General features: G+C 42.1%; 1 protein-coding gene across 1 annotated transcript in view; it reads left to right on the top strand.

Annotated features, from left to right (window-relative positions):
- UBE2K (ubiquitin conjugating enzyme E2 K) overlaps window positions 1-26,092 on the top strand; it is a 32,611-nt gene that overhangs the window by 3,430 nt on the left and 3,089 nt on the right. Inside the window, exons 2-4 of the mRNA XM_082238322.1 lie at window positions 18,843-18,936; window positions 22,684-22,742; window positions 23,681-23,763. Of these exons, the coding sequence (XP_082094448.1) occupies window positions 18,843-18,936; window positions 22,684-22,742; window positions 23,681-23,763 (236 nt within the window). The remainder of the gene's footprint in view (window positions 1-18,842; window positions 18,937-22,683; window positions 22,743-23,680; window positions 23,764-26,092) is intronic.

Here is a 26,092-nt window from a genome sequence, read left to right as displayed (position 1 = left end):
TGTTGGTATGATTGATAATATTTGAAGAAAACGAGGGTTTTGTTTTAAATCTGTGTCTTGTCCTTCAAGGAGCTCAGGGTGATGTACATGGGTGTATTTCAATATCTTCACAACAGCCCTGTGTAGTGGGTTAAGCTGAACAATAAGCGCTAACCTGAGGCTGTCCCATTTGCTTTATGAGTGAATGGGAATATCTGTCATTAGTCATATTGGGAATTAGACCCATTGAAACCAATGGATTTGGGTAACTTAAGTTCATTGATTTCAGTGTGTCTGCTCCAAATAAGATGTAGTTCGATATCACCTAGATTTTTTTCCTTGACCAACTTCAGTTCTTTATTAATTACCCCACACTTCGGTCCAGACCACATGCTAGATTTATAATTGTTATCATAACTAATTCTGCCCTTCCTCAACACCCAGTATTGTGTAAATGTTACCCAAATTGGTTCAGACTACCATACTGTCCCTATTCTTTTATTTGTGGTGATGAGATATTGTATTCCTAAAAATTAGTAATCCGTAGTTATCATTCTGAAATATGGTCTAATATTTCACAGTAAGAAAACCAAGATGATGGCAACTTTGAGGATATATAAGAAATTATCTCTTGTTGGATCTTTCAAATAAACTGTTACAACAGAGGGAAGATACTAATGCCTAAGACTAGCCTAGAAAATCTGAAGGACCGCTTCTACAGCTCTTTTGCACATGGAACTCCAATTAATTTTATTCTAAGCTTACCTGTGAGGCAATTGCAAAATGCATGCATATGCAACAGCATGTCTTCATATCTAGAATTGTATCCAGTTGGTGTCCAGGAATAGATCAAGGTGATCTTCAGCATTTTTCTCCCTCCATGCTGTTCTAAAGGGTCTCACAACCCTCTGGAAGCAGAAATGAAGCAAGGAAAGGAATTACTAAAGATTTCCTCAATCCCTGTTGTTCTGAATGAAAGAATCTTCTGTCAGCATAGGACCACCATTTGTATACAACCCGTTAAGAACATTTTAGCTCCTTTCCACAGTAAGTTTCCACTTGCACAGGGCATACATGAACTGTAACATTTGAATTATATAAATGGTTTGGAGGGTATCCAAAGTGGCTGGAAAACCAGGAGTGCTGGTAAATGGACTGACTGGTTTACGAAATGTAACATAATTCATACTGATTTGGGCAAGAATGTGTAATATCTGTCCTTGTTTTATATAGAGAATGAAAAACACAATTTTTCTGATGAGTTTGGTTAGCTGGTTTTTTGTTTTTGTTTTTAAAAAAGCTTAAGGTATTTTTTTAAAATGTAAAGCCTATCACATCTTTCCACTAATACTGGGCCCCCCTCCATGATGGCTTAAATTTATGCTTAAGAACATAATATATTGCAATTAAAGACAAAAAGACAAAATAGCCAGTATAATAGAAACTTACTTATGGATAAAAAAAAAACAAATCTGAAAACCTTGTGCAAATAAAACATTTGTAATTTTTACCCAAAAGAAAGCAGAACAGGCACCTAACAAACCTAAGTAGGGTGTCCCATAATTGGGTTCCATAGCTATCCAGCTTTTCTCTGGCAGAAGGAACACCTGAAGCAGAGCCTTAAATGAAGATTTTAACACAAAAGGAGTTCATATGGGAGCAGGTATTTATTTGAAGAATTGTTATCCTGCTGTTCAGCAAAAAAAAAAAAAGAAAAAGGCTGCCATACTGACTTTTAAAGGTCAATAAAAACAAGGCATTACCTCCCTTCATGCTTAAAAGTCCAAAAGACGTGAAGCAAAATGAAAATGAATTGGGAGGGAGGAGGAAATAAGCAAACTCAGGTACCCGTTCTTAGTTACAGGTTCTTGTAATGTCCAGCTGGGATGGGAAAAGTTCATCCCTGAGCCAGATGTTGCTCTCCCAGCTGCCCTGATGGAAGTGTTCCCCAACCCCATCTTCCCTCTCTTGCTATAGTCTGATGTAATAGTTGCTGCCAGGTGACAGGAGGAAAAAGTGTGACTCAGCAGAGCAGAAAGGGATCCTGCCCCTCTTCTCCTCTGCCAAGTGACAGTTGGTGAACGGACAATATTATTTTGTTCTGTTTTCCTGTTGGGAGCATAGCCTTGAGTTTCAGAGCAGGTACAGAGTTTCTTGCAGAAGGGAGTTTGCAAAAAGAGAGCATCCTTGGACTCCTGATCAAAGCTTCCATCTGGCACTGCTGAAAATGGTTTGGGATCAGGGTGGTTGGGGTCTGAAGGTCGAAAGAAGGAGTTTGAATTGTAACTGGAAACAAACTGTCAATATGGATATTGAAGCATTTCTGAACTAGTTGAAACTTCTGAATGCTCATCATAATCAGCCCCATGTAAAATTCCCTCCAGTAGTCTAAACTGGACATTACTAAAGCATGGATAACTGACAAGATTTGCATTTTTTAAGGACTGATTGCAGCTGTTGCACAACCAACAGTGGAAGCTGCTTCTGACCACCAATTTTACTGCAAGGCCAGACCTAATAGTGACCCAAGTGAATTTCATGGGGGAGGAAATTGTTGATGTTGTTTAGTCGTTTAGTTGTGTCCGACTTCGTGACCCCATAGACCAGAGCACGCCAGGCACTCCTGTCTTCCACTGCCTCCCGCAGTTTGGTCAAACTCATGCTGGTAGCTTCGACAACACTGTCCAACCATCTCGTCCTCTGTCGTCCCCTTCTCCTTGTGCCCTCCATCTTTCCCAGCATCGGGGTCTTTTCCAGGGAGTCTTCTCTTCTCATGAGGTGGCCAAAGTATTGAAGCCTCAGCACATCCAAAACTGGCTGAAAACCCAACTCCCTGATCAGCTTTATTGTCTATTAACAAAACCTTTTTATTTTGTCTAGATAATAGATATCTAATTCGTTGGTACAAAGTCTGATGAAAGAAACAGCTAGGTGTCATTGTTTTTATATTGATGGTGCTATACCATATCCCCAGACGCAGCAATTTCATGTAGATGGGGAATAGTGTGGGACAAGGATGGGAATCTGGCATTCCATAGCAAAAATGTCATTAGGTGGGGCAGAAATACCCAGTGTTAGAAAGCTAGGAGCTACATAGCACCTTAAACCTTATGGGTGCTGCAACAGAATGTATAGGCATGCTTTTTTATAGCAAGAATACAAACCTGAAAATGAATGAACTGCAGCTAAAATACTATGTTCATTTTTCATAGGGCCTAGTCCTTCCCCTGCCCCGCCCCCTAATATTCTTAAGAGGGTCTCATCTCCAGTCTTCAGAGAGTAGCTGGAAGTGGGGAGGCAGAAAATGATCCTCCTTTCCTTCCACTTTGCAGTTTTAATCTGAAATCTTAGGCACAGTACTGCTCCCAGAGCTCAGAAGCTGCTTGCACTAATGAAATTCTGTTGCAAAATGCACCTAGAACAATGGGAGTTTCGAATACTGGAAATACCTCATACCTACTTCTTGAATCAGTGCCTCAGAGCACCTAAATAATTTTAGCACAAAGTGGAATTAGTTGAATGTCAGATTGCCTGTGCTATTTCCATGGAATGTATACATACTGTAGGTTTCTGGAGCATGTTCTAGACTGGAGTATATAGCTAGGGCTCATTGTTACCCCACATCAATTGAGAGCAGGGGTGGTAACCTCATGTCAAGGGCTGCATTCCCTTTTAGTCTCTTGGCAGCATGCTAATAGTAGATGGGACAAGAATTAAAAGTGGGAGGGCCACCCCTCTTATCTCTTTGCACCACCCCTTTTGAACACCCTCTTTCTGCTATCCCATTTCCCCTCCCGTCGTCGTTACTCTTATGCAATTGGGCTAAGTACTGGATGGAATTGGACTAAGGGCAGCAGGTTGCCCATCCATTCTAAAATATGCTCAAGTTTCAGATTGCAGGTAAATATAATAATGATGAGCTTTTAGAAAAGTTTGCCTGATGTCATTGATCTTTTAAATGAGTTGATTACCTTTTTGCAAAACCAGTGTTCCCTGCAACACACTTTGAAAGCCACATTTTTTTAAAGTACAGTACTCTTATCACAATAGCTAAAATCATATGTTTTGTTCATTGCAACCCATGTTTATGTGTCACTAAGGTCTCACAATATTCCAACAACAAGGGTTGATAACTTAGTAGAGCTACTTATTTTATTTATCATAAGATATGAAGGAAACACCCATATTTGTAGAAAATAAATTGAAGATGGTACAGAGCCACTGATTCAGTTTTTTTAATTAAAAAATGACAATATAAGCCTATGCTTGTCTACACAGTTAAAGAAGAATATACAGATATAAAAGGATGTCTGAGATAAGGATGGAACTAAGTACAGTAGAGGAAAACAGGGTAATGTTCTGGAAACTGCTACAACTTAGGGGTCTAAAACTGAAACATCTTTACTTACCTTTAACATATAGTTACAACTGTTAATTTATAGTACAGAGCAACAGGGGTGTTGATATATTGCCATGTCAAATATTATGAAGCATGCTGTTTTAAAAATCTATCCTGTGTGTCATTTGGTTAAACGTTTATACTAGTTTTAATTAAACATTTGTACTACTGTACTTGCCCAAAAGCTTCAGTTGTAACCACAATCCAGCAACATGTATGCAACACATCCAGGTGTGAACCTGGGCCTATTGGGTGTTCTCGCTCTCTTTTTTCTTAAGAGACTCCGTGTATTGCATCTCTATGGGGTTTGTGTGTGTGTTACACAAAACAGTTTGGAGATTTGGAATATGACTTTCCTAACTGGTGTACCTACTGTTAGTTGCATGTGTATAGCACTTGTTGAATCAGGTACTAGTTGAATCAATGCTTTTTCTACAGTGGCTCCTCTTTTGTGGAATGTTCTCCCCAGGGAGGCTCACTTGACACTTTCATTACATATCTTTGATGCCAGGCAAAAACATTTCTCTTTAACCAGGTTTGGCTGATTAACGTTCTATGGCTTTTTTAATGTGTTTGTGGGAGGAGGGGTTATTGGTTTGTTTTCACTTTATTATGTACTTTATATTCTAATTTTATATTTGTTGTGAACTGCCCTGGTATCTTCAATTGAAGGGTGACATACAAACTTAATTAATAAATATTAATATTAATAACAACAACAACAATAATAATATAGTGTAGTTGAGAAGCTTCTGTTTAATTTATTTGTGGTGTGGATAGACATAAAATAGAAGTGCTTTAAAGGTTTTTATAATAGACTTCACATTGGACCAATAAAGGCTATTCAAAATAGTACTGGGAGTGGAGAAATGATATAGTACAGTGGTGCCCCGCAAGACGGAAAACTCGCTAGACGAAAGAGTTTTCCGCTTTGGAGGTGCTTCGCAAAACGAATCTCCTATGGGCTTGCTTCGCAAGACGACAATGTCTTGCGAGTTCCTGCTGGTTTTTTCCCCTCCCCCCCTTTTCTAAGCCGCTAAGCCGCTTATCAGCTGATCCGATCAGCAGATAAGCCGCTAAAAACAGCTAAAAGCCACTAATAGCGCTAAGCCGCTTATCAGCTGATTCGATCAGCAGATAAGCCGCTAATAGCGCTAAGCCGCTTATCAGCTGATCCGATCAGCAAATAAGCTGCTAAAAGCCTCTAAAAGCCTCTAATAGCGCTAATCCTCTAATCCTTCAATGGGCTTGCTTCGCAAGACGAAAAAAACCACTAGACGAAGAGAATCACAGAACGGATTCTTTTCGTCTTGCGAGGCACCACTGTATAGTGACAGCTATTGTACAAAGAGTGCTCAAAACAGGTCGCACCTGCTTATTTTTGATTCCAATACCCAAGTTAGTGTCCATGTTTAGACATTGCATGAATTAGGATGATGCAAATAAGCATGATGTCCAAATGCAACAGATAAGTTTCATTGCAACAGCTCCTAGTACTCTAGAGGCAGTTCATAGTCTTCCTACACCTACATTTTTGTGGGCTTAAAGGAGCTAAGGTGTTTTGAAAACAGGATAAAGATTCTACTTAGTACTTATTGGGAATTCCTCTAGGACAGTGGTTTTCAACCAGTGTGCCGTGGCACCCTGGGGTGCCTTGAAAGATGGTCAGGGGTGCCCCAGGCAACCCTGGCCTCTGTCCCTCTTTCCTTCCCTCCCTCCCTCTGATGCCTCTTGTGTTTCTGCCCCACAAAGGCTTGCATAGCTGCTTGTTGCAGCAGCTCTGGCTACAAGCTTCCCAGGTGAGTGGGGCCTCTGGGGCTGGCCAGGGGGTGCTTCCCAGGCCCCTGTGGGGTTGTGTGAGGAGGCACCTCTTTGGGGCAGGGGGAGCAGCTCAGAGACCAGGGGTGGCAGCCCAGAGGACTCCCAAGGAGAGGGGAGAGGAGGCCGAGGGAACACTCCACAAGGGAAGGTGTTCAAAAAGGGTGAGAGGCTGCCAGCTCTGCAGGCAAGGGGTGACATAACTGGGCTCCTGAGCCCCAGAGGGGTGCTGCAGAAAGAATGCAGTTGGTCAAGGGAGCTGTGGATTCAAAAACGGTAAAACCTCTGCTCTAGGAATTAAACTAGTAATTTTACTTTCAGCAACTTTATTAGGCTGGACGGTACAGTTTCTGTTTGTAATATGGCTAGGAAGCATGTAGCATTGGTGAGACAAGAGGCATAGCAGGAATTTGTGGTGCATCTGGATAGCTTTGCTATGGTCCATAGTGATGGTGCTTAAGCTCCTGCTTCTTCTTAATTACTTTGCTGTTGCTTAGCCTATGGCCAAAGTGAAAGGGTGTGGCTATTTCCTGTAGCACTCTCTGGTCCTGTTCATATGTAAGAGGAACCCATGGTTTGGCATTGTGGCCAGGGATGATAAAGCTGCAGTGCAGTAACCTTTGCTGGACCACTGCAAGCTCCCCACCCCTGATCTAGACGCATTCTAATCTGGTTTGAGACCATGTTTTGGGACCAAGGAGGACTTGATTGCCCTGAAGGATCACCTTTTTCAAGAGAAGCATGGGGGGAACATGACTTCTGCTGGATCACTCTTTGCATTTTAAGACCTGTTGCCCAAGGTATCCTCCTGGTTGAACGCCATGGATTCATTGTAGGAGGCACTGTACCTCAGCGGTGCTACCTACAGAGCTGGTTTCATGGAGTCACATTGGGTGACCGTTTCTCAACCTCCTTGCAGTTGTGTTGTGGAGTTGTCTGTAGAAGGGAAGTGGAGACAGTATTTGAAAGTCCCTGATGAAGGACAAAAAAATCTTGCCCCCTCCCTTGCCTAGTGACTGAAATCATTAAAAGGAGACTCTTCTGATAGTGCTATACTTTTTGAAATCATGTTGTGGTCAATGGGAGTATATAGCCCATACAATCTGCTTTATGTTTTTGGCATAAGTGAAGATCGTGTTCATCCAGTTGTTCCTGATAGTACACTTGTTTGGTCACTGGATGTTAGGTACAATTACAGTGGTACCTTGGGTTACATACACTTCAGGTTACATACGCTTCAGGTTACACACTCCGCTAACCCAGAAATAGTGCTTCAGGTTAAGAACGTTGCTTCAGGATAAGAACAGAAATCTGGTTCCAGCGGCGCAGCAGCAGCAGCAGGAGGCCCCATTAGCTAAAGTGGTGCTTCAGGTTAAGAACAGTTTCAGGTTAAGTACGGACCCCCGGAACGAATTAAGTACTTAACCCGAGGTACCACTGTATTGTGTTGGTCTATGCTTTTATTCATTGTATGATTATTTTTATGTTTTGAAGATCACTTTAATATTTTTAAGTAATCGACAGTATATAAGCCTTTTAAATATATAGAACAATAATTATTTGCTTCATGTTTCTTTCCTGCTTTCCTTTATATAAAGCAGTCCCATGTTTTTGTCAGTCTGCCCCATAAGCTGCATGCTACATTAATCTTAAAACATTATAAATTGCTTCAGAATGCCTCATGAGAAGCAACTCATAAATTAAAATAATAACAATAACAAAAATACTAGTAATACACATATGTTTTCAGAAGGTCTTTCAGAACTAGATAACTTTATTCAGTCATGGGGTGGTGGTGGTACTGGGCAGCCCGGAAATAGCTGCTTACACTTTGAAGAATAATGCATATGAATGTTTTCTGTGTTGCAGGTCAAGAAAGTATGGATCTCCTTGCAAAATCAGGATGTTTTGCATTACGTTTTTAAATAAGGGCACTCTATATTAGGGTTAGCTTTGCATTTAGAAAGTGAACTGAGATGATAAGGAGAAAGGGATTTCAAGACATTGTGACTGCATACAAAGAAACAAAATTTCAGTTTGGGTTGTTGCTGGTTTTTTGCAACTTTATCTAGGGTAAATCAGTTATTCCTGTTTGCAGCTGAAACTGGCCCCTGAAGAGTGCTGATTGGTTGACCCCTTCAGTGTCACAGGGCCAGGCCTCTCTCAAACTTTCTGGAACAGTTTTTGTTTGCTTGTAAAGCACATTATTTGTGCCCCTTTTTGTACCAGTAGCATGGCAAAGTTGCAAGTAATGAATGTTCACATTGCCCATAATTTTAAAATTTTATTTAAAGGCAGACACCTGGGTGGAGGGCAAAACAAACGACAGACTTGGTGTTCAGTTTGCTGGCCAGTATATCTGTCAAAAGGTTGTGAAGGCAGGGAAGAAGCTGGCCTCAAGCTGTGGAAAGAAAAAGAACAAAAGGGCTTAGATTTTAAGTGCTTTGCTTTTTTACAGGAATAAATGCTTTAATAGTTGTGTTTCTTCACTACCTGCAAGCTTTATATTTGCTTACTTCACAATTATTATACTTTCTGTTAGGTAATTAGGGATAGTGAGCCAGTTAGGTTATTCACAAATTTATGGAAGATTGGGAAATGCCTTAGGATGTGAAAAACAGTGCATTTTGGGTTTCACCTTTTCCTTAAACAATGGATGGCCAAAAGGAATGCAATTCTGTTTTCTTCTCCTTTTATGTACTTTATGAATCTGCTAAAGCCCATTGTCACCTAGACTTTTTAGTTGGAAAGCCAATTGGCCTGGCCAACGAGACTTGCGTGCCAGCAGTATTTTATAGTAATGTTGAGAGCAATACAGTTTTTGTGCTAATGTGTAAAAAGCCTGGAGGGTATAGGCTAGCTATATATAAATATCTTATTGGAGGGAGAAGACAAGGTAGCATAAATAAGTAACATAGAAAATGACTTTTTAAAATAGTCACTGGAGGTGAATGTTGACTTAAATAATGTTCTTTATAATTGCTTAACTGGTGAAGGAAAGGAGCCTATTGCAAACCAAGGCCACAGTCTCAGTGTGCTGCTGGACTTAATGCAATCTCCTTGCTTGTTCCAAGGATATAGTGGACAGCTTAGGATGTTATATACAGCTTGCGGGAGAAGAGTTTCTTAGCTTAAGCATCTCTTCCTCCCCCCCCCAAAAAAAAACATGCAACATAATGGGTGAGATTTAGTGTAGTCTGAGCAGGCATCTGCTTCTCCTCCCCTGAAATCCTTCTCTGTGCCCCCCAAATCTGCTCAGGACATTTGGGAGGCCCTAAAACAGAATTTGGGAGGACAGATTGCGGAGTGGGGGGAGAGAAACTGGAAATCCCATTGTGCACGTGGGCAGACATTATTGAAGAAGAAGAAGAAGAAGAGTTTGGATTTGATATCCCGCCTTTCACTCCCCTTCAGGAGTCTCAAAGCGGCTAACATTCTCCTTTCCCTTCCTCCCCCACAACAAACACTCTGTGAGGTGAGTGGGGCTGAGAGACTTCACAGAAGTGTGACTGGCCCAAGGTCACCCAGCAGCTGCATGTGGAGGAGCGGAGACGCGAACCCGGTTACCCAGATTACGTGACTACCGCTCTTAACCACTACACCACACTAGTCTCTCGCTATTCTAAGTCTATTGGAATGCTGCTTCTCTGAACAATTATGTTCTAACACCTTCAGTGTATATGTGGATTCAAAATTGCAGTCCATAACTATTGCAATAACTATTGCAACTTAGCTGGAACAGCAAAAGATTCCTGGATTGCAGGGGGCTGAACTATAGATGATCCTTGTGGTCCCGTCCAACACCACAATTCTGTGATTCTGTAGCTCCAGATACCTGCTTAACTATGGTTAGTAGATACACAGTACTTCAACATTCTGTATATTGGTTAAAAATTGGAAGTATTTAGCATACAAAAGACTTGAAGGAAAATTTGTGGCACCGTGTGGACATCTGAGCTAGTAAATTTTGTGATTTAATAATTAGTTGACGATGTCAGGAGGGTCTGCCATAGTCTGTCTACAAAAAAATATATTTACTTCTCTGAAAGATAGCACCTTAAGTCTTTTAGATAGCACCTTAACCTTTTAGAGCAAGTTTGTAACCTGTCTTTGTGAGGTAATGAGAGTCACTAACTTTTCCTCCAGCAAGTGCATAACAGAAAACGTAAAATGTTTGCTCTGTTGTAAATGTTCATTTGTAGTGCTTTCTGCAATGAAGAACACTTGCAAACAGTACTGGACATTTTCAGTCAACCCTAAAGTTAACTATTAAATGAATGTCTTTCCCTTTGATGCTAATATCATAATGTTACTAGTAGCTTAATTCATGCTGATAAAGATGAAATGTATCTTCATAGTGAAGCAGCAAAGTCTATTATTAATCATTGATATTGTGAATTTGCTTCACATTGAAGTATCCATTTATATATAGGTCTAAAAATAGCTTGACTATAGCACATTTTCAGTGACATATATTTTTCTTCCACCTTTCCTCATTTTTGAAGTTGCATTATTAGAGGGAGGTTTTGTGGCTCCTGCCAACGGTGGTGGAGGTGGGGGTAGTTTCTGCCCATGATAAGGAATCCTAGATCTGTAATTTCCTTACGTGTTGTAGGTTAAATGCCTAGAAGTGAAATTGTTGGGAGGGAAAAGGATTGTTAAAAATGCATCTTGCATTGTTAAAAATGCATCTTGCAGTCCTGTTTAAGAATGATTCAGTTTACAAACTCTGCAAAACTGGAAATAGTGTCCCGGTTTGCGAACTTTACCTCGGTCTAAGAACGGAATCCGAATGGCGGAAGGGCACCGACTGCAAGAGGCCTCATTAGGGAAAGCATGACTCGGTTTAAGAATGGTTTCGGTTTAAGAACAGACTTCCGGACGGATTAAGTTTGTAAATCGAGGTACCACTGTATAAGCATTTTTGGGGGATGGGTGTGTGTGTCCAAAAGCATTTCATTGGATTTTTTGCTAATTTTCTGAGTGCAACCAAAAATAATTCTATTTAGATGCTCTGCATATAGTACATAGAGTCTAAATATGAGCACAGCTAAAATCCCGTTTCCAGTCATGACTGTAATGCATGTTAGAAATGTGAACAAAACTTTGCGTTATATCTATATATACAACAAACTAATATTAATGGTGTCCCAAGCTAAGAGAGAACTGTTGTATTATTTATTGTAGCTGCTACAGTTTGAGTACCATTTTCTAGTAAGTATGATCAGGTAATAAGATTTCATTGAAGGATATGCATATTTAAAACTCTGCCCTGTTTAAGCATAGGAGCCCTTTGAGAATTTCATCTCTAGACTTCAAAGTATCTCCTTGTGAGTTGAATACACTGCTATAACCTTGATGGGTCTTTCAGAGGAATAGTACATTCCTCCAGTTCTCCAAGGACAGTATTTTCCAGAGGTGAAATATATATTTAAGAAATGCTTACCTGTTACCTTTTGGAATAAAAAAAATCTTTGTAGTTTAGAGACTTGTATAATTGTAATACAGTCTACTAGAAGGGAGAGAGTCTTCAACCATTAACTTTTTGTCCTGCAAATAGTTTGCACCGTCATTGTTTTACAAGGTATGCATGAACTAGTATAGTTGCTTTAAAGAAGTAAGACTTGATTAACATGTTTTGAAAAACCAGTTTCCTTAGCTAAGCAGAAACTTTGCTAAGGTGAGTGGGCAGGAGTGATGTTAGAGGGCAAGGTTAGCAAAAGCAGCAGAATGTCTCCAGGCACCAGGTGTGTGAATTCTGTAATGACTGGGTGGTCCCCATTAAATGTCATTATAGAAGCGTGGCAAGTTAAATTTTTGAGTCCCCAATAAATAAAGCTGGTTCATCAAATCTAGTTATGTCAAGGAAAAACATACCGTATTTTTCGCTCTATAACACGCACCTGACCATAACACGCACATCGTTTTTAGAGGAGGAAAACAAGGGAAAAAACATTCTGAATGAAACAGTGGATGTATCATTTTTGTGCTTCATGCTGTGGCCACAGACATGTGATCTGGTGGTGAATTTGGGCTGACCCAATGCAAAGATCCTGAGGATCCATGTGAATCCATGCTTTGTAACCACGTTTTTGCACCACTGCAGCCCCAGGCAACAGTGGGTGCATGATTTTGGGGGGCAGGCTGTAGCCATGGACATGCTATGTGCTCTGATGGTGAATTTGGGGTGACCCAATGCAGAGATCCTGAGGATCCATGTGGATCCATGCTTTTTAACCACATTTTTGCACCATTGCAGCCCCAGGCAACAGTAGGTACATGATTTTGGGGGGGCAGGCTGTAGCCATGGACATGCTATGTGCTCTGATGGTGAATTTGGGGTGACCCAATGCAAAGATCCTGAGGATCCATGTGGATCCATGCTTTTTAAGCACATTTTAAGTGGGGAGGGAAGGAAAAACACAGAAGGGACAAGGAGCACGAGAGGGGTGTGCAGAGAAGCAGCTGGCTAAGAATGCAGGAGTGGGGTATAACGGGAGGGAGGAAAGGAAGGCAAAAGTTTTCCCCCACCCACCCCCCAAGGCAGCCCCCCCTCCCACCTGCATGTTTTCCGGCTGGAGCACGGAGAGGAATTAGAAGGAAGGACGCTCTGCTTTCCCTTCTTCTTGCCTGGAGGGGAGGGGCTTTCCCTGCTCTTTGTTCCGTTTGAGCAAACACAGCAACGAAACAGAGGAGGGTGGGCAGTAAGACCCTGAGGCAGAATGCAGGAAAGCAGCAGCTTCCTCTTTTCAGGTTTCCCTTCTTCTTGACGCGCGATTTGATTTTTGCCTGATTTTTGCCCCTCCACTCTGGACTGTCGGCTTCAGGGACCACACATTTACTCAATAACACGCACAGACATTTCCCCTTCCTTTTTAGGAGAAAAAAATCTGCGTGTTATAGAGAGAAAAACACGGTACCTATATGTCTTGGCTTCATACACTTTTGTAAAGGAATTGCAAACTGAATTTACTATTTCCAAGCCATTTTCGTGTGTCTCTGTTTATAGGGAGGCTTTATCACAGTTGGTTTTGCTTTAAATTTGATATAAATTCAGAACTGATTTTTGGAATGGAGACAACTTCATCCTAGCAGTGGATTTTTGCTAATTTGCAGCCTAATTATACGCTTTACTCAGTCCTAGTCAATGATGTGCAGTGTTAAGTTTTCCCCCAGGTCTTAAGTTCATTAGTAACAAAGAACGGATGCCAATTGAAAATACAGTATTAGGCAAGCTTGGTAGTTTCAATGTTTTTAGCTTTGCTAAAGTAAAATAAACATGTTAAATTAGATCTCACTTTAGGGCATCAAAAAAAGTTTCACTGCAGATTACCCTAATTACCCAGTTAATTTTTTCTCACAAAACATACATCACTGGGGCAGGTTCTTGTATTACCATGGCAGCATAAGACCCTGCTCCTTCCTGCGCCATCAGAGAATTTGAGAAGTCCAAGACAATATGAAAAGAGTCCATTCTGCAGTTCCTGCCAGCGTTGAACCCTGGATTGATGGGGTCATATAGATGAATGATGGCACAGGCTTCTCCTGCATGGTTTGGAGTGTCTCATGTTGTCTTGGCAGTATAGGAAGTGGGGGGGGGGGAAGGGTAAAGAACACCTGGACTGTTAAGTCCAGCCAAAGGTGACTATGGGGTTGTGGCGTTCATCTCAATTTCAGGCCAAGGGAGCGGTGTTTGTCCACAGACAGCTTTCCGGGTCATGTGGCCAGCATGACTAAACTGCTTCTGGCTCAACAGAAAACCGTGATGGAAGCCAGAGCGCACGAAAATGCTGTTTACCTTCCCACCACAGCAGTACCTATTTATCTACTTGCACTGGTGTGCTTTCGAACTGTTAGGTTGGCAGGAGCTGGGACAGAGCAACAGAAGCTCACTCCGTCACAGGGATTCGAACCGCCGACCTTCCGATCTGCAAGCCCAAGATCACAGCGCCATAGCATGCACCAAAACCACCGTGGCAACTTAAAATGTGCCATTCAAGATAACTCTCACTGGGGTCAAGAAGTGTTGCTCCCAAGTAAGATTTGATAGTAAAGTGAGAAAGAGAGATGTTGGCTTTCTTGCCATAAGCCATTGGTTCAGCTGCTATCACTGTAAGGTGATCAAGGGGGGGGGGGGAGGGAGATCCAGATAATCTGCACTGGGAGGTAGAAGTAAAGACACTAAGCACCTTATAAGCAAGCAGTGGTCATCAGCTAGCACCCACCACTGGTGTCAGCAACTCATGTTGGAAATTGCTAGTCCAGATGTGTTGAATGTATGGCCCTCCAGATGTTGCGGAACCCACAACTCCCATCCAGCTTGGCCAGTGGTCAGGGATGATGGGAGTTTTTGTTTGGCAACCGTGTGCTTGCATAATCCTGACCAGGATTTCCCGTCTCCTACTCTTACCTCCCAACTGTTACTGGTAAGGACATCTATCTTTTCAAAACTGCCTCGCCAGATGTACTGTCTAGAATTGGGCATTTAACTACTTTAAAAAGACTGTTGGTTGGCTAAAAGAATTGATTGAAGCCTTAATATTATGCGAGCAAAGATATTAATCATCAGCATGTTTGATACTTAATGCTAATTACTAAAAAAAAATAGCTGTCCTTAGGCATCCTAAAGAAGCAGTGGATTTTATTTATTATGCCTTCCTTCAAGGCACTCCCATTTTCTTTTCAACAGCCCTGTGAGTTACCGTATTTTTCGCTCTATAACACGCACCTGACCATAACACGCACGTAGTTTTTAAAGGAGGAAAACAAGAAAAAAATATTCTAAATGAAACAGTAGATGTATGATTTTTGTGGTTCATGCTGTGGCCACAGACATGTGATCTGATGGTGAGTTTGGGGTGACCCAGTGCAAAAATCCTGAGGATCCATGTGGATCCGTGCTTTGTAACCACGTTTTAAGTGGGGAGGGAAGGAAAAGCACTCAAGGGATAAGGAGCACGCGTGGGGTGGGTGGAGAAGCAGCTTTTCTGCGAGCTGAGCAGGGAGGGAAAGAGCACTGTTGCTTTAAAGGTATACTTAAGGTATTTGCCCTGTGCCTGGGGTTTTTTCCATTTAACAGTTTGCAGCCTTTTTCTTCGCTCCTTGTTTTGAGGCAGAATAGATTTGAGCAAGTGAGGAGGACTTGGATTGCAGGGGATTTGCTATTAGCTGTGTAAAAGCTCTCCTCCTTGCAGCCTTCTACTTTGTTTGTACAGGTGGCTACTGGTATCAGGTTCAGTTTGAGTGATAAGCAGCCACCAGCAGCAATAGAATGGAGCACAAAAAGCAGTAGGGGCACTAGGACCCAGACAATGCTCAAATCTATCCTGCCTGAAAACAGCTGAGAAGCGGGGGATAGCCTTTTCTTTTACTTCCTGGTTTTCACTGCGCTCGTGGCTCAGAGCTCCAGGTTGGTTTTGGTTTTTTTTTGCTGCTGGTTGCTTAAACTTTATCCTTCCTGATCCAAGCCCTCCTGTCCCTCTGCAGCCTCATTGCTCCATTTAGAGAGCGCTGGGACCTTTGCTAGCTGAGGCTGCAGCAGCTGTTACCGGCTACTTTAAAAGCGCCTGCTGGCTTTGAACTGCCTGCCTTCTCCCGGCTTGCTATGGCTCCCGTCTGTCCCTCCTCGCGTGTAAGCGGCTGCTGCCCGCTTTGCTGCCATGGCTCTCCTTCCCTCCCTCCTCCTCAGCTCCTCCCCCTCCTCCTGGCTGTAAAGCAAGCAAAGTTAGAGCCGTGCAAAGCCCTGCAAGCGGCTCCGCTTTGCTTGACTGACGGCAGCCATGGCTCCGGTCGAGTGCATTCGCTCCGTAACACGCACAGGCATTTTCCCTTACTTTCTAGGAGCAAAAAACTGCGTGTTATGGAGCGAAAATTACGGTATCTTTAAGCTGAGTGCGTGTGGCCAGCCCAAGGTTGCTTAACAAACTTAATGGCTGAATGACCATTTAAATCTTAGTCCAGTCCCATAAGGCCAAGCAACCTCTTCAACTGATGACTTGCTGTGTTCCTTTTTGGAACTCTGTTCCTATTTGGAGATGTCTGCAGGTGTTGGCGAGAGACGCCTTGTGAGTTCTCTGGGGCTATAGAGGCAAGCTGTCCTCGCTCCTGCTCTTACTAACAAGTGACTCCCTAATGAAATGACTTGAGCAATCATCTCTGTGGAAAGTGGGCCTGTTCTGCTCATGCTGCAGAACACTTGAGTTCTTACAAGTGTCCCATCCATGCACGTAACAGTATATGATCAGCTTAGTTTTCATTATGTGCCCTGGACCTTTTCCTGGGCCAGTCTGTGTAATGACACATCTCTTAGGCCACTTTAGATGCCCATATCGGTGCATTCGGTGCATGTTGTCAAAGCCATGCTGCCCACACACTCTACTGTAACTTAAGCGTTAGTGTCTATAACTGAAATGATACACATTCTTCCCCTGTTTACCTCTGCCTGGTGGTGCAGCTAGTATAGTCTTGAGGTCAAAATCCAGGCTGTCATAGCCGGTGGTGGGGAGCAGGTGACCATCCAGACCAGGGTTTGAAATTAGCCAGGAGCATTTTGCACCTAAAGATTCTCCATTTGCGAGCACCTCAAAAAGTCTGGGCGCCATTTTTTGCGTGACACTCAAGGATTACTGAAATTATGTGCTTTGAAGCCTGGAAGTATATGTTAAGGATAGATAAGGAGTTTAACAATAAAGAGTAGAGTGTTTTGAAAACTGAAGTACGGTACCAATATTTTTATTGTAAATGCCAAATTAAGCATGTCTTAACAATTTTTGCTAAAAATGTGATACAGTGGTCACTTATGTGAATTGCGTATTAGTTCATGCTTATCAAAATAATAAATAAAAAGTGTTGCCGGCACACACACCCAACCCAGGTCCCAGAAACCATTTGGCTCCTAGGTCCATGTTTACAGATTCTCATACATCTTACAACATATATTAAACTGTTCTACAGCAAAATGGTATTTGTTTGTAGCGTGTCTAGCATCAGAGCAGCAGAATCAAACTCTCTGATTCCTATTAGAATGTGAAACTGCATTTGCTCAGAATATTTCTTTTCTTTTTATCAGGGTTGGCAAACTGTTTTGGGTTTGTTTGTTTTTCTGTAATGTATCAGGAATGTAGAAGCAATTAATAAGGCATAGAGTAACGTGGGGAGAGATTTTGTGTTCTTCAGAGCGGAATTCGTACAAAAGTAATACTGTTAAGGCTGGGGTCGAAATTGCTTGGTTGCACCACCTGCCTCTACTTCCTCTGTGGCCTCCCTGTGTTAAATTATAGATAGTATGCTAAGTCATCTGGTTAGGGACTTTTGTATCTGTAAAGCACTATGCACACTGATGGAAACATATATATATATATTTAGAGAGAGAGAGAGGATAAGCTGCCATTTCCTACACAATAGACTTGGAACATCTGATAATATTTGGCCGTGGCTCAATAATACATGGCTTAATTGGTGATATTTGACATATCAAATTGATCAGCAACACATACTTTGCCACCCTGATTGCAGATTTTCTTCCTAAACCTCCTTAAGTCTACAGAAGAGTACACTGATCCCCAAAGGCATTGTGGCAGTATGTAGTTGTTAAATCCTGAGAACGCTTGGCATCCTTTTGTAAAAGTAACTTGCTTATACTCATGGTTGCTGTACCTATTTAAGACACATGGATGTTTCAAACACTAATCTTATTTCAATCTCATCGGATTATTAGCATTCTGTTTGCCATAGGTTCTTTCTTTCCTGCTTCCTTTCTGTTTCCTACCTTCCCGTCCACCTTTGCTGGTAGTGATATATAAAATAGTAGAGAGATGGATGCTCTTAAAAGTGTGGGAGGATGTGGCTGAACATGAACTGTCTGCTTTTGCCAAGTGTCTGTATTCAAAGCCAGTGATAGTTCAATAGTTGTCATTGCCACATTTATATTTCTTGGTTAACTCTGTAACTAAACGCCATCATTCTAGACCTGCTTTTCTCAACCTTGGATCCCCATATACTGTTGGACTACAGTTCCTATCATCCCTAGCTAGCAGGACCAGTGGTCAGGGATGATGGGAGTTGCAGTTCAACAACATATGGGGACCCAAGGTTAAGAAAGGCTGGTCTAGACTCTAGAACTATGCCTTAGAATTAGGCTTTTAATTTGCTTTGGAACGTATTTACATTGTTTGAAAACTAATGATCATGGAGAATAAAAATGTGCCACCCATTGTTAATTGGATTGTTTCTAATGTCTATTTTTGTGGTTTAATAAATATGCAGTACACATACAATCTAAGTACTCACTTGGCAATTTAAATATCAAAATGTCTGCGCCCTGTTAGATTACTTAAATCCCATTGACTTGAGTGAGATTTAAGCAGTTTAACTATGAACAGATTTGGAGCCCTAGTCTAATTAAAAAATGTTGCTGGACCTGCTCCATGTTCTTAATGTGTCTAATCCCAAACATACTTCAACTACTACATAAAAATGATCTTGAAATTGTTAAATACTGGGGTTATGTGGCTTCCAGTGTAACTCTATGCATTGGCGTATTACAGCAAAACTGCTATCCGATTTTTTTATCTCTATAAATTTAAGAAAAAAGAGAATACAGTACATATTAGCATCTGATTGTAATTTTTCTGTTTTTATTTTTAAGACAAGCAAAAATCAAATTAAAGTAGATCTTGTAGATGAAAATTTTACAGAACTAAGAGGAGAAATAGCAGGACCTCCGGACACACCATATGAAGGCAAGTAATATTTTTTGTATAAGCCATAGTACATTTCCACATCTTATCACTTGAAGCTAAAGTTTATAAGAAATTGTATTGTGGCCCATCTTGAAGCCTGTTATTGAACTACATTTTTTTTTAGTGCAGTCACATAAGATAAAAAAAGATTGCTTCTTTGTTTGTAGCATATATCTGTTCAAGCTAGTTTGTGCACATAGTATTTTAGAAAACTTTGGGCTGCACTTTTACAGGAGTTGGTAATGACTTGTGTGTTTGATCTGATAGAAATGCATGAATATTTTTAGCTGAACATAATTTATTGTAAAGACATCTTGGAAGTAGTAGTGCAATTCGGGGCGAAATTGGGGTGGGGGCTAAGAGTTCCATATTAATGATACAGTGACCTGCTTTCATAAACATTTGACACTGAATAATGCCAAGTAAGAGGAAGTAGAGTGTGCAAGCATTTTTAAGGACCAGGTTTTCAGGTCTTAAGTTAAAATTCAGCTTTTTGACAGGTCTTTCAGCTCACTTCCTCCCACCCCCTTCTCTTGTCCCTCTTGACAGAGAGTAGTAAATTAATTCCAAGCAATTGGTGGGTATCTATTGACAATGTAAAAAGTTGAAGTGTACTCTCGCGACCTGTCTCTCTTGCTTATGTTAGCTACATAAAGCGCCATGTGATGGGTTAAGAATGAAATAATTACAATCTGTGGCTTTTGAAAAATATGGAGACCACCAAATATTTAGTATTGTGAGTTAATGTATACCAGGGATTGTCAACCTGGTTCATAACCACCCACTAGCGGGCGTTTCAGGATTCTAGATGGGCGGTAGGGCACAAGCTGAATCCTCCTTCCATCAAGCACTGGTGGGTGGTAAGGAAATTTTACTATCAAGAAAGATGCATTAGTGGGCGGTAGGTATAATAAGGTTAACTACCCCTGGTATAGACTGTTACCTTTCAGGGGTGCTTCCACTTGTTAAAAATAAATGCACAAGTTTCCTCCTTCACTGAGATGAGCTTTCAGTAAGCAGTGAATCACTAAAGAACATTTGTGCATAGGATGGATATATAAAGAAGCAAGATACACGTGCATATGTCTAAGGTGGTACGCATTATGTGTACCACCTTAGACACATGATGCTGATGACAGGCATCTGTCCGTGAATCAAGGAGGGAAGAAATCCCACCCCTCCCCAAATCTGCATCAGGGTGTTGTGAACCCTCCAGAGCAGTTTGGAGGGATGCAAGGATATGAGAAAGTGCCCAAAAATGCTTGCTTCTCCGTTCTGCAGATGTATGTCTGCCATCATTTGGGGGGGGGGAGGGAAGATGCCACTCATTATTTCTTGTAATACAATTGCTTTAAAAAGCCGATTTCATCACCCATGCTTTGAAGTTGGCTTGTTTTTGAAATAGAGCTTAGTTAATGTTAAGCCATGATCCTTGGTTTGGCCAGAATGGGAATGTGTGGTGTGGCTTACTAAATAAAGAGCAGAATCTTCCGACATCATCCTTCTGGCCATATGGGAGGGAGAACATGCAAGCTCAGGTTCACTGTGGTTCATGCATGTCACAAGAAACCATAGTTTATCATGGAATCCAAATGTGGCTGCCATCTCTCCCAGAAGAAGAGTGCTTACATTACAAATCCCAGGATCCTCAAGTTATGTGGAAAAGTGTTTATTCCAATAAGTCACAGAGTGAGAGACCTTTTGTATACTGTGTGTTGAAACTGAGATTCTCCACTCCCAAGTTTATTTTAGAGAGGCCCCTGGGAATCTTACACTGCTAACTCAAAATCTTTGATTTCCAAACTGCATGTATTAATAAGTTTTTATCTCTCTTCATTCTTGCCTTCTAGTATAGTTTTAGGACACCATTCAGTCCTCTAGTCTCAATCTACACCACAAATGCAGCTCCGTTTGTTCTGCCTTTTCAGTTTGAATTTGCCCTACTTAAACATAGGAATCCAAAATTGGGCACAGTGTTCTTGTCAGTGCAATGTACAACATGGGTACATCATTTCTTCCACTTGAACTACTGTGCTTACTACCTTTTAAGCAAATGCGTGTTTGCTGCTTTTGCAGTTACATTACTTTGCTGCATGTTCCTCTTGCCACTGACAAAGATTTCTCAATCTTAATGTCTGATGAGTTCTCATTCAATAGCAAAAATGTTTGTTAACAGCTAATGCATGACCTTACGCATCTTAAATTTCCGTTCATTTTGCATAATTTGTGCAGGTAAGAATTGGGTGTCATCAAATAATTTTATCAGTGTTCCTACTTCCCTCCATAGAGTTGCTAGTGAAATCACTGAGCAAAAGGCATCCCAAGACTCATCTTAAGAGAGGGAGTTTCCTTCAACTTAAAAGTTTGCCTTTTGCCTTAACAATTTGCCTTTGCCTGTCTTAGTCGATATTGGTGGTGTTTTGTTTTTTTTCATTCCATGTTACAAAATGGCCACACTAGACACTTTAGTCAATATTCATAACAACTGGAACGGCTGGCAAAATTCCCCCAAGGTGAGCTTTTTAATGTCCCTGAATTCTTTGCTGGCACTTTCATAATCTGAGTCGGAGAAGAATTCTTGGCTTCTCTCTCTGTCTGGGCATCCCAGAGGCATTGCCACAGTCTCTGACTGCTGTTAGCAACTATATGCTGGTAGGCTAGAGAGGATAGTCTCTTCCCTTCCTCTTTCCCTCCCTCCCTCATCATTTTCTCTTTCTGGAGTGTGGAAAAGTGGCACATATGCCTGGAGCCCATAGGAATTACAGCTTTCCTAAGGGTGATTACAGTTTGTGTCGAGAACTTCCCAGTTTTCCTTTTCACTTTTCTCCCTGTGCATTGCTGCTGCTGCTACAACCAACTCTGTGTGCCAGAGAAGGGGAGATGTTGTGTTGGGAGAGTAGCTGGCAGTGAGGGCTTCTGGGGACAGGGAGTGCAGTCAGGTATAGGTAGAGGGTTTGTTTTTTTAATCTCAGATTCTCAGGAAAAAAATATCCGCCCCCTACCTTTTTCCCCCAGAAGAACTTAAATTCTTTCCAGGTTAATCCAAAGCAAATTTGAGAGACCATGCCCATCGCTAGTATCTTCTCTTTCCAAAAGGCCAGTTATTTTGAATAATAAAATGTGTATGGGAACCATGGCTTGTTTGTGTTTTGCTATGTTGCTGTTTAGGCGTATGGTCTCACAAGGGCTGCTACTTCATTGAAATGAGTGACGCATGCCATGTGTCGGTGGCTCGATCAACAAGAAAATAGGGGAACTGACAGGATTTATTACCTTCTCTAAAGCTGTATCTGATTGTTCTTCACAAAGAATAAAAAGGAAAATTCCCCACCCCAGGAGTTTAAAAAGCATGTTATTGTTATTTATTGTTTGTAGTGTGAAGTTCTATCATGTCATTGTTATTGATTGTTTGTAAGCTGCTTTGGGGTTCATTTGAATGAAAAGCAGCATGGGTAACAAAGCAAATCAAATAAAAAAATAGTGAGACAGCAAGGACAGGGAAATGCAAGGTGAGTTGGAATAAATGTGGAAGAGTTTTGGTACAATCGCTGTTGAAAAAGACCTGTTGCACATAGGAATGTAAAAGCTACAAGCCTTTTTATTAGGATTGCTTCTGTCTGAAAGTAAATGAGCTGTTAACTTACTTTTCTAAGACAAAAAGTTAAAATGCCATTTGATTCCCTTATTCAGTATTTTGGTAAAATACTACTGGCAAAGTGTATAATACTTGTGTGTTGGCTTTTGCAGGAGGAAGATATCAACTAGAAATAAAAATTCCAGAAACGTATCCATTTAATCCCCCAAAGGTACAGTGAGCATAAATTCTTGTGAATAATTCTCTAGAATGTTTCTGTGTAGTAGGTGTTTTGTTATGCAGTGCTGTTACCCCCCAGATCTTTCTGGATCGACACAGAAACAACAGTCATTCACCCCTCATCATTTTATGTCAATAGTCCCTGGTCACAAAATATTACACAGCTGGTAAAGCACTGATGGAACTTTTTAAAACAAAACTGCCTTCAACATAACCTTGATGTGAACAGCTTTGTTCACCCCCACTCTATTGCTCTCTGCTTGAAAACCAATGTGAAGGCAGTAACGGTTAGATCTAAGTTGAATTGTATATATAATATTTATTAATATATATGTTTTAGTATAATAGAAATATTATACATACTTTTTAAGCTTCAGGGTGTCACAAGACTCTTTTGGTTTTGCTACAACAGACTAACATAGTTACCCTTCTGAAAATTGCTTTAAGGATGCATCTTCATTCCTTGTGCTTATCAACTCACTTGGTAGCCATAGATAACCAGGAATTCCACGCAGGCAGGTAACAAAGGGATGGATTTCTCTGTCATCTGTCTGCTTTTTTATAAGGTCATTTTATAAACGATTCTGCTAAGAGGTATCACATCAGATTGCTGTGGGGGCTCACCCAAGAAAATGTTCTCCGTGCCAGAAGAAACGCTGCATTTCAATAAGTACAAAACTATCATATTTAGGTGGTTTTTATCTCAGAAATCTTGATCATCAATATTATGGAGGAATATTTTTTCAAGTGGCAAATCATCCAGTCATGTGAGCCCCCACCTGCATTCTGCTGTGGTGGAACTCAGGTTTACATTTATCATCATATATTGCCATTTGTGAAAACAGTTGGAGGTTTGCCCATTAAAATATGTAGAGGTTGTCTTGAATACTTAGCAGCTAATTTAATAGATTTTTTTGTTTTATGTTCTAGGTGCGGTTTATCACAAAAATATGGCATCCTAATATTAGCTCAGTCACGGGGGCTATTTGCTTGGATATCCTAAAAGATCAATGGTAATGCTGTGCATTAAATTCTTGAAGATCCTCCAGATAATTAGACAATCGTCTATTTACAAATGTAGTCAATTATTGTTTGTTGAGTGAAGTTATTGACAGTGGATTATTGATTTAATGACTATACCACTGTTCATCTGAAGATCACAGGGCAGTTGGATGGATGGAACACAATGGATGGAAATATCATTTTCATTCTCTACTTATATTTTTCATAGGAATTAGAAATATAATGTGCATTAACTGTTTCCTAACTTATATTGCTTTACTTTAAACTTTGTAATGCTATACTATGGTTTGACAGTTTAGAATGCCCCCCTACATCTTTTTTACTGCACCTCTTGGTTTTTGTTAACCATAGTTTGCTGTGACATCTGAATTGACGCACCATGGCTTACATCCAAACCATGGTTTCTGGTCTGTCATTGTTTGATGGTTAGCAAACTATGGTTAGCAAAAAGAAGGAAGTGAATGAGGGAAGCACGAAAGGGGTGCAAATGTGTGACTGCTCCCCTTCATTACACCACTGAGCTGTTTTCACTTAGGAATTTAGAAAACTGGGTGACTCTTCCGATTGGGAGTGCTTTGTACAGCAGTGTTAGCCATAGGTAATCACAGAGGTTTTACTGCTTTTTAGACTTTTCTGTTTCTTACTAAGAACAGCAGTTGGAGGCTAGATCCCCCATGTCATCTTCAGCTCTGTTCCGGAGGCTCCCCCAACTCTCTGGAGTCAACACTCAGGGCACAGTGGGGACCGCAGTGAGTAATTGGTAAAAATTGCCTCCCCTCTTCTGTTAGTTGAAACATAGGGGTCTCCAAAGTGTTTTTACACAGTTTAGTTGGAAGCATTAGTGGACAAATAAAATAGCTGTAGATTTAGGATTTGCTCTCCTTGAGGAATTAGACCTGTGCCTGAAATATATCACTTCAGACTGAGTATGGGGCTCATGTGGTTGAAAATTAGGTACAGTGGTACCCCGCAAGACGAATGCCTCGCAAGACGGAAAACCCGCAAGACGAAAGGGTTTTCTGTTTTGGAGGCGCTTCGCAAGACGAATTTCCCTATGGGCTTGCATCGCAAGACGAAAGCCCATAGGGAAATGCTGGCGGTCGGGAGCAAAGACTTTCGCCCACAGCCGGCCTTCAGAAGAGGACCTCTTCTGAAGGCCGGCGGGGGGCAAAAGTCTTTGCTCCCCCTGCCTGCCTTCCCCCCGCCTGCCCCGGGCGATCTTAAAATGCTGGCGGGCGGGAGCGAAGCGTTCGCTGCCGACCCCCAGCATTTTAAAATCTCCAAGGGACAGCAGAGAAGTCTCTGTCCCGGGGAGATTTTAAAATGCTGGGGGTCGGCAGCGCTTCGCTCCCGACCCCCAGCATTTTAAAACGCTGTTCCGAAGGGGGGGCGGGGACACCTGCCCCAGCCGCCCCACTTCGGAAAGCTGTTCCGAAGTGGGGAGGGGGGGCAGGGACGCCTGCCCCAGCCGCCCCACTTCGGAAAGCTGTTCCGAAGTGGGGAGGGGGGGCGGGGACGCCTGCCCCAGCCGCCCCACTTTGGAAAGCTGTTCCGAAGTGGGGAGGGGGGGCGGGGACGCCTGCCCCAGCGGCCCCACTTTGGAAAGCTGTTCCGAAGTGGGGCGGGGGGGGCGGGGACGCCTGCCCCAGCCGCCCCACTTCGGAAAGCTGTTCCGAAGTGGGGCGGGGACGCCTGCCCCAGCCGCCCCACTTCGGAAAGCTGTTCCGAAGTGGGGAGGGGGGGCGGGGACGCCTGCCCCAGCCGCCCCACTTCGGAAAGCTGTTCCGAAGTGGGGAGGGGGGCGGGGACACCTGCCCCAGCCGCCCCACTTCGGAAAGCTGTTCCAAAGTGGGGCGGGGGGCGGGAACACCTTCTGAAGGCGGGCAGGGGGCGAAAGTCTTTGTCCCCCCTGCCTGCCTTTCCAGGGGCTTTTAAATCGCCCCGGACAGCGGAGAAGTCCTCCGCTGTCCGGGGCGATTTTAAAATGCCGCCCGCCAGCATTTTAAGATCGCCCCGGACAGCGGAGAAGTCCTCCGCTGTCCCAGGGTTTTTTAAAATGCTGGGGGTGGGAAGAAAAGCCCTTGTCCCCCCCCCCCCAGCCTTCAGAAGAGGTCCGGGGACAGACTGTCCCCGGACCTGGTCTGAAGGTGGTTTCCCTAGGAACGCATTAATTGATTTTCAATGCATTCCTATGGGAAACCGTGCATCGCAAGACGAAAAAACCGCAAGACGAAGAGACTTGCGGAACAAATTAATTTCGTCTTGCGAGGCACCACTGTATCAGGGAGGATTCTACCCAAGTTGTGTGTGTTTTTTTAA

This window comes from Podarcis vaucheri (genome assembly GCF_965113315.1).
Source record: "Podarcis vaucheri genome assembly, chromosome: 9".
Classification (NCBI taxonomy): domain Eukaryota; kingdom Metazoa; phylum Chordata; class Lepidosauria; order Squamata; family Lacertidae; genus Podarcis; species Podarcis vaucheri.
This window is presented reverse-complemented; position numbering and strand designations above follow the sequence as displayed.